Source organism: Scophthalmus maximus, chromosome 11 (genome assembly GCF_022379125.1).
Source record: "Scophthalmus maximus strain ysfricsl-2021 chromosome 11, ASM2237912v1, whole genome shotgun sequence".
Lineage (NCBI taxonomy): Eukaryota > Metazoa > Chordata > Actinopteri > Pleuronectiformes > Scophthalmidae > Scophthalmus > Scophthalmus maximus.
Window position 1 is genome coordinate 20733559 of NC_061525.1, and position 8942 is coordinate 20742500.

The 8942-nt window shown below is 53.2% G+C and overlaps 1 protein-coding gene across 1 annotated transcript in view; it reads left to right on the forward strand.

Moving 5' to 3' along the window:
* Positions 1-1129: 1129 nt before the first annotated feature.
* gap43 (growth associated protein 43) overlaps positions 1130-8942 on the forward strand; it is a 13097-nt gene continuing 5284 nt past the window's right edge. Inside the window, exons 1-2 of the mRNA XM_035623843.2 lie at positions 1130-1418; positions 8431-8942. The exon at positions 8431-8942 is cut by the window's right edge and continues 149 nt beyond it. Coding sequence (XP_035479736.1) covers positions 1389-1418; positions 8431-8942 — 542 coding nt within the window. The 5' untranslated portion in view covers positions 1130-1388. The remainder of the gene's footprint in view (positions 1419-8430) is intronic.

Genomic DNA, 8942 nt, shown 5'->3' on the forward strand with positions numbered 1-8942 from the left:
ATTAAACCAGACTGTGTGCAAATGTGGGCACAGTGGGAGAGAGAGAGAGAAAAGAGACAGGGTGGAGGACGAGAGAACGAGAGAAGCAGTTTTATCCTCGCCTGCCTGTCTGCCACACCCAACGCTCTTGCTTCCTCCTCCCAACTTCATCCCTTCCTCTCCCTCCATCTCTCTCTCCTTCTCACACACACACACACACACACACACACACACACACAGAGAGAGAGAGAGAATCCTCCCCCTCTGCTCCTTCCAGTCTATCTGTTGGTGTTTCCATGAGAACAGAGAGCGCTGGGTATGGGGGGGTGTAGGTGGGATGGTGGTGCGGGTGACGTGTCCTAAGAGCACAGTGTGTGTGTGTGTGTGTGTGTGTGTGTGCAGCCATGGATGGTGCATGCGCCTGGCCGATCATCACTGCTCTCTCTCTCTCACACGTCTCTCCCTGGCAAGAGCCGCTCCCGGCCGTGCCAGAAGAACATGCTTTCGGCATCGCTCCGGCAATTTGGACACAGAGCTCGCCGGCACACGAGAGTGTTCAACACACACACACACACACACACTCACACCGTCTGAGGGGGAGCCTGAGCGATCAGAGGAGGTTGTAAAGACACCTCCTTGGGCGTGTGAAAGGGGAGGGGATCAAAACAGAATGAAGGCAAGAGGGGTACTGGTGCCGCACATAAATGAAGCACAATGAAAATATGCAAATATTGGAGGAATCCAGTCAGTTATTAAGAGGAGAGTCTTTTCAGGGTGGGGCCGCAGCTTCTGATGGAGCCTGGCTGGAAGAGAGGAGGAGGAGGAGGAGGAGGAGGGCGAGAAGATGTAGAGGAGAGGTGTGCTGATCTAAAAGAGGTGGTGTGTTTGTGTGTGTGTGTGTGTGTGTGTGTGTGTGTGTGTGTGTGTGTGTGTGTGTGAGAGAGAGAGAGTGTGTGTGTGTGTGTGTGTGTGGGGGGGGGGGTTCATAACTATGAGTGAGAAGAAGAGGAGGAGGAGGAGGAGGAGGAGGAAAGAGGGGAGGGATAGAAGGATGGTGGGAGTGAGGAGAAGGGAGGGGTTTAAAGGGTGGGCTTTTAGTCATTGTCAGGCAGCGAGCAGGAGAGAGAGAGTGAGAGAGAGAGAGAGAGAGAGAGAGAGAGAGAGGGAGGTGCGCCCAGGCAGACCAACTGAAGAGCGTGTGTGTGCAAACTGGGATGAGTAAATGCACAGAGCAGCTTAGCTGTTGATACAGCCCGAGAAAGAGGGAGAGAGAGAGAGAGAGAGAGAGAGAGAGTGTGTGTGCACGCAAGCGAGAGAGAGAGAGAGGGTGAGAGAGAAGAAGTGAAAGGGAGGAAAAAAGGGAAGAAAGAAGCAGAGAAGAAAGAAGGGAGGATACTACAACTACAACTATGCTGTGCTGCATAAGAAGAACCAAACCGGTAAACTGCTTCAGCTTCTCTCTGTCTTTCTCTTCTCTTGGGCTCAAAAGAAAAACGTTGCATCTCACCCTCTTGAACTTTGTAACACTGTCGTCGGACCGGGATGCTGGAGGTAGAGATTTAAGGGCTGGGCGGGGGGGCAGGAGATGTATTTGGGGTGATGCGCTGCGACTCCGGGGCCCCGGGCTCGTCTCCACCTGAAGTGGACCCCACGAAAGCCCTGACACGCCTAGTTAATGTGATTATCCTGCATGAATGGATGTTGCCACTCGCCGCCTCGCAGACCTCACACTGTACTCAGCAGAGAGGATCAGGGACTGTAACTTGATCTCCGGGGGGCAGCTGGGCCCCCCCTCGTATTGATCAAGCACTTGTAAAAAAGAAAAAGTGGAAGATTATTGATATAGATTCTGTATCGTAGCTTTAATAGTCCCTCGTTTTATGCAGGAGCTTTTTTTTTTTTGCCGAACTCGACCACAATGCACCATTGTTAATGACTCTTCACAATAACCGTGGCAACCGCTAAACGATGCCTCAAATCGGGGGGGGGACGGGGACGTGTGAATCTGTTTTTTTTTCTTTTTTCTTTCTTTACTACTACTATCTTGAGCAGGGGCGGGGAAGAGTGCATTTCCACGGCGGGGAGAGAAAAAGGGTGGGGTACGGACTGAGCGAGCGGCACCATCATGTCAATGGCCTCGGGGGAATACAATGGGAATAGATGAGTCTGAATGGATTATCACAGCCCTCCAGCTTTCAGAAGTGGACCCTGTCAGTCGAGGGTATTCGGTGGAGTGTGCACTCGTTTAAAATAGGTGTGAGCGGGGCGGCGTTGGGTAGATTGTAAAAGTGGCAGTGAGTATTATTGTAGGTGTTGCATGGAGGCGGGCGGATCAGGGGAACTGTCTCCTGGCACCGTCCCGGACAAATGAATTAGATTTTTATCGGACTCACCGCCGCGCGTTTTCTGGACTCAGGTGGCACTCGACCGCTTCTTAAATGTCAGGCTGCATGAGTCACATCGGCCGTGGCAGAGGGAGGGGAGAGGGAGACGGAGGGGCGGCGGGGCTCGCCGGTCCCCAGAAGAGCGGGATGCAGAGGGGCAGGCGGGCATGGTCGGGTGGAGGGTGGAGGGTGCACATGGGGGGGGGGGGGGGGGGAGACCTGGTGGGCACAGAGAAAAAACGAGAGGTGAAAAACAGGCAGGGAGGTTACAAGATATGGGGGGAAGGTGCAGGGAGGCAGACCGACATGCAGCAAAGCAATGAAGGCGAAAGGAGAGAAGTCGACGAGATGACGAGAGAGATGTGATGTGACAGGATGTGAGGGATGATGGTTGGAAACGTGAAGGAATAGGAGCCGGCGCGCTGCAGCCATGTGGGTGAGGCACCGGCTCCCCCCCGCCCCCCCCACTGTCGCAGGCTGGAGCTGTGTGCGCATCTCACCGCAGGGGGAAGGAAAAAAAGGGGGGTGGGGGGGGCGGAGAAAAAAAACTACAAGCACTTATCCTCCTGCTTCTTCTTCGTGAGCAGGGGCAGGACATGAATCCAGACGTACTCACGGATGGATGAGCCGAGAGAGAGAGAGAGCACGGCTGTCTTCTGCTTTTGAAACGCGACAGTGTCGCTCGGGGTGCTGCCGCCGTGGAGGGGTTGAGTGGCTGCTAGCTCTCGACCCGTGGGCCGTCCCCGCGTCCCCCGTGTCCCCCCGTGTCCCCCGTGTCCCCCGTGTCCCCATGTCTGTAGCTTTGGCCTGAGGAGTTGAGGAGAGGACCAAGTGGGGCCTGCACTCAACGCCGCCATTTTTTCCTGAGGAGCCAGGCCTTCCCGCCCACATCCCAGCCCGTGTGTGCTCCTCTCAAAGGGCCCCAGGCTCCGCCCCACCTCCTCCCCCGGTTCCCCTTGCACCTGGACCGTGCCCCTGACTCAGACTTCCACCTTCAAAGAAAATGATCATTTCATATACCGTGGTTCCTCGGAACCTGACTTCAGCCTTCCTTCCTTCCACCCCCCCCCCCCCCCCCCCCCCCCATCCCCCCCCCCAAGCACCATGTCCAGAACCCCAGCCTCTTTTATCCTCCAGCTCCTCACCACCTCCACCTGCCCCTCTCCCTCTCCATCTCTCTCTCTCTGTCTCCCCCCCTGACCACTATGAGACCAGTGGCGATCGCGGAGCCTTTGTTCAAGGCAGCGAGCCGGCGTAATTGAATTTAAGGCTGCTCCGGAGGACGTGATGACGCCGGCATATGCTCTGCCTATTAGATGCTGCGGTGCACCTCTTTGCCGGGCTGTCGTGAAAAAGGAAACAATGCATCCTTTAACGTCGCCCATCGATTCACCGTCACAGAGAAGAGAGAGGCGGGGAGAGGCAGGGAGAGGCAGGGAGAGGCAGGGAGATGGTGAGCGGAGGCTGTGGCAGTCACCACCTGAGCCCCCCTCTCCTCATCTGCAGGAGATAGCTGGCTAAAGGGTGTGGTGCTCTGCCGTGTCTGTCTCTCTCTCCCTCTCCATCTCTCTCTCTCTCTGTGTGTGTGTGTGTGTGTGTGTGTGTGTGTGTGAGGGAGAATGAGTGGGTAGCAGTCTGTTCAGTGTGAACAAGAGAGAGTGAAAGACGACAGAGAGAAAAGGAGATATTCGGCGGTCGCAGACAGCAGCCGGTCTGAGCCGTCTGAGCGGCTCCTGCAGAAAAGCAGACAGCCATTCAAAATCATGCTGGCATTTTGCAGGGTACAGGCGTCTTTGCAGGAAGTGTGTGTGTGTGTGTGTGTGTGTGTGTGCGCGCGTCACTAGCAGGTGGCTAAAATTACATCTCTGCCTTCCAGGGAGCCGTGGTTATGTGACAAATGTTAGGGGGAGAATTTAAATTGGACCATACACTTATACTTTAGTACGTACAGCGTCTTCAATAAATTCACATTAAAGTGACTTGCACTGAAATATATTCTGCTGCAGCACCTGTTAGGTGTGTGATAAAGGAAAAGGGGGGGGGGGGCCCTCTGCAAAGGCAACGTTCTGTGACTCCACCGTTATCAATGCAAATATTACCTCTAATATTCCTCTCTCCCCTCGAGCCGAGGCCGGGGCGGAGCGGCAAAGTGTAAAAGGGAGTGTCGCCCCCCCCCACCCCCACCCTTGAATAGGATCAGAATAATAACAATCATTTTTATGAAACTGATTACATGCACCCCCTGGTGTGTGCATTAGCCTGAGCTGTGGTTCTGTGGTGATTCAACCGGCACCCATGTCTTCCTCCAGTCTCTCCTCCTCCTCCTCCTCCTCCTCCCCCCACTTCCAGAAACAAGTCCCTGATGGCCCTGGCACTGAGGCGGTGCGAAGGTGGCGGATTGTTGCTTGTGTGTCACCACTGGGGGATGGTGTGTGCGTGTGTGTGTGCGTGCGTGCGTGTGCGTGTGTGTGTGTGTGTGTGTGTGTGTGTGTGTGTGTGTGTGCAGTTATGGATCTGTCGGCAAAACCACTGACTCTGGGGTGTGGTTCTCACGACAGCCGGGGCCCACCCAAGGACAGAGACGGACAGGGGAGGGGGGCCGGACCGCGGCCGACAGACAAAGCTGTAATAGACACGTCCAGCACGTCTGATAATGTGCTGGACACATTTCAGCACAGTCATTTATTACCTTTGGCAGACGCAACAGACAGGAGGTGTTTGTCCTCTGGTGAACGCCACTCTCGTATATTGTAGATAAATCAACTCGTGATCGGTGATTCTGAATTCTCAACGTCATTCTTCTTCTGCCGACATTATACGTGAAACTGCCCTGTGCAGCGAGCGTCTGTCGTTGATACACTTCACTTGGAGACGTTACAATTCCAGGACTAATTGCATAATTGTCTGTTTTGCAATCGTGCGAGGAAAAGCACTGTTGCAAAACATCCCCCTTTTTTTCCCCCCGCGTTGGATAATAAACACAATTCTCAGTGGTTAATGTGGTGTATCTATGGCAACCAGAGAGGCCGTCTCCAATGGGCGGGAAACTCCGCCGGCTCAATTGTGATTCAGTCATTTGATTATCCTGATAATACAAAAAAATGAATCAAGCGAGCGCTGGAGTCGCGGCGTGAAGGGAAGCGGCTCTTGCGGTGTGCTGCACCTTTTGGGAGGCACCGCTGTGTTTATGAATGAAAATGTGTGCCGCACAGACACCGGGCGGAATAGGCGGCCTGCCGGAGAGGGTGTGTGCGTGACCAGAGTTCAATTGACAGTCAGTCAGTCAGTTTGGGCACAGTGCAGCAAGGAGATTTTAAGGAACCGCATCACTGAAGATTACACATCCCGATAAATGACGAATGACCGATTTTTCATAGTTGCCCGGCGATTAATCTTCCGGCGCGCGGAGACAGGTGACAGAAAGTCAGATAATCCCGGCGAAGCACTCCTGAAGGGCGGTGCACAGACAAATGTCAATAATTCAAATGATGATGGTTCAAACCGCGATGGCAATCTCGCCGTCCGCAAGACGCTGATATGAGATCACTTGGCACTCTTGCTGCTATTTTATTACATTTGTGCGCATATACACACCCAGATCTCTAAAGTAAATGACATACCCCCCCCCCCCCCCCACCACCACCACCACCAGCTCTGTTCCAGAAATGATGTCATACCCCCCCAATTCCCAAACACCCTCATCCATCGCTCTCTTTCTCTCCCTCTCTCTCTCTCCGTCTGACTCACCGTTTGCAGCCAGTAAGTAATTCTATTTAGAGTTAAGTGCTTGGGTCCAAATTTTGGCAATTGTAAGCACCTATGAGATCAGATATAATAACGTCCCAGTAAGTCCCCGGGGACCCGCGTGTGATTAAGAGCAGCGAGGGTGTGCCAGCCAGTCTGTCTGCCTCCGTGTTGGCTATGGCCGCAGCTTGCTAAAGTTTATTTCAACACTTAAAGTTCAATCGTTAAGAAAACAGCCACGAGTTTTTTTTTAAACGTAAATCAGAAAACTAAAGGGCCAGAGTAAAGGCCCATTCCTTTCACAGCCAAGAGTTTTATCGTGTAATTTTGTATATTGCATTGCGCAAAAATTGCTTCAGGGGGGCGGGTTTGTGTAGAGGTGCGGGAAAGGCCCGGGGCAGGATTTACACCCCGAGCCCAGGAGATTGCATGTGAATAAAAGGTGGAGGAGATGAATACGCCCGACAGCAGCTGCTGCCTTGGCCTCGCTGCTCCAATATTGCACTGACACACTGACCCTGGAGAGGACATGTTGGTTTAGGGCCTCTGGCTCTTAAATCATGTCGCACAGATGTGACGCCTCACGCGGGCAGCTGTCCAAGTCGAAAAACCTCATTTGTAATGTAACGACACCGTCAGAGACAGGTATCAGGGCACGTGACTAATGCATGCGGCTGCAATTTCCACTTAAATTCACTGACCTTAAGCCGAATGCTGCCGCGCGCCGACACAGACCCACACTCACATACTGCCATGCAACGCACACGTAAGCCCCTCCGGCCCTCCGTCCGGCCCTGCGCCGCGCCCTGCTGCTACATCGCGCAGCCCCTCCTTAGCCGTGCTGATTGCCTCCCCCCCCCCACCCCTGATTTACGAGTTCCTATTGGGCCGCTGCCCTAAGGGGTCAGGCGCACTGCCAATCAGGGTGACATGTAGTCTTTCATAGCTACCAACCGGCAGACAGCGCCGGTGATGAGTTAGCACACTGGTTGTCAAGGTAACCTTTGATGGTTCGGGAGGGGCACGGCAGTGACTGCTGAGGAGACTCCGGGCAGCTCGTTCCCTAGCAGCCAGCTTATGGAGCCCGTGGAATACCAGCGTACCTCGATACTAGAGAGAGGCTCATTATCTCTGGAGAAGGGGTAAAGATTTTTTCATATATTAAGCAGATTATTCTGAGCAGAGAAGGCAGGGAACACTGACGGACGCCACGGAGCGCTCCTACGTTTAAATGAACTGTGGTTATTCACTGAATTCATTTCAGCGGCGGCATCCAGAGGACAATTCCACCTCACGCCTGGATTGAATAACCACATTAAATGCCTGCAGTCATTTGTCGAGCCCCAAATCCCAGTGTATCCAATTCATTCTGTTCAGAGAATCAACCCACACGCACAAATCTGTTATTCTCATGATTCACCGTGGCACTAAATCTCCCGCCTTTTCCAAGCACATGAAATGATAAAACAGCGTTCATTCATTCTGTTGTCAGACCAATCACCGGCTCCCGACAAAGCCGTCGATACCTGGAAGGACAAAAACTCTCAAAACCATTTTTTTTTTTTTTTGCCTCTGCAGTTTTCACATCTTTATCATTTGGCTAAGTGACGCCGCACTGCCTGCATGCTCTTTGACAATTTGCGTTGGCTTCACGTTTGCTTACTCACGTGCATTTCAAGGTGCAGGCTCGGAATCCTTGGATCAACCGACTATGGGGAATATTTTTTGCCTTGATTTGTTTGCCTGTTCATTTTGAATGTACTGATTCATTTTGTTTGCCAATTCCAGTGCCCACCGTTCATTCCTTTATTTGATTTGATTTTCTTTTCATTAGATTTTTATGACTCATTGCACAACCCACTATTTGATGGACAGCTATGGATCCAGTTGCTCAAGGTAATATCACGGAACCCGTTTCAATGTTACAATCCTGTGCTGCCCTGTTCCTAACCCTGTTCCTTGTCCAGTCCTATGCCTTACTCGATTCTAACTAAGCCCCAAAACCCTCACCCGATTTTCCCAGTCTATAATTACTAGGTGTCTAACAACTCCCTCTCCTAGCACATACTTGTATCTCTTTCTGTCCTCTGACCTTTCAACGCTTGACTTATTGCACCTATCTCTGGTGGAATTTTAAGCCCAAATAATAGTATGCCAGCATGATTATTTGGGATGATCATCCACAAAGCTATCGAACTACATGCCGCCACAGTAGTGAGTTGTGAGCATAGCGACCAGTGCATTCCTTTTGCTGGCTTCCAGTGGAACTACACGCTGGCTCACTGTGCATGCTAACCCGGGCGTATTTTCTCTTGTCCGCCAGGTGGAGAAGAATGAGGAGGCGGACCAGAAGATTGAACAGGATGGCACCACCAACAAACCCGAGGACAAGGCCCACAAGGCCGCCACCAAAATACAGGCCAGCTTCCGCGGACACATAACTCGGAAAAAGATGAAAGACGGCGAGGAAGAGAAGGAGGGAGACAGTCCCGCCGCCGCAGAGGAGGCGACGGAGGCCGGAGAGGAGGCAAAGAAAGCGGACGGAGAGGAGGCACCTGCAAAGGAGGAGGAAGCGGCGGGGGAGGAGGCCAAGAAGGAAGAGGAGACAAGCCAAGCCAAAAGCCCCGTTGCAGACAAGCCGGCTAATTCTCCAGCTGCCGCTGCCGCCGCCGCCGCCTCTCCTGTGGGCGCAGCGACGTCTCCCGTAGCGGCAGCCCCGGCCGCTGCATCTCCCACGGCCGCCAAGGCGCCCTCCGAGCCCCAGAAAGAGGAGCCAAAGGCGGAGGAGAAAGCCGAGGAGAAGCCCAAAGAGGTGGAGGCCCCGGTGGCAGCGGC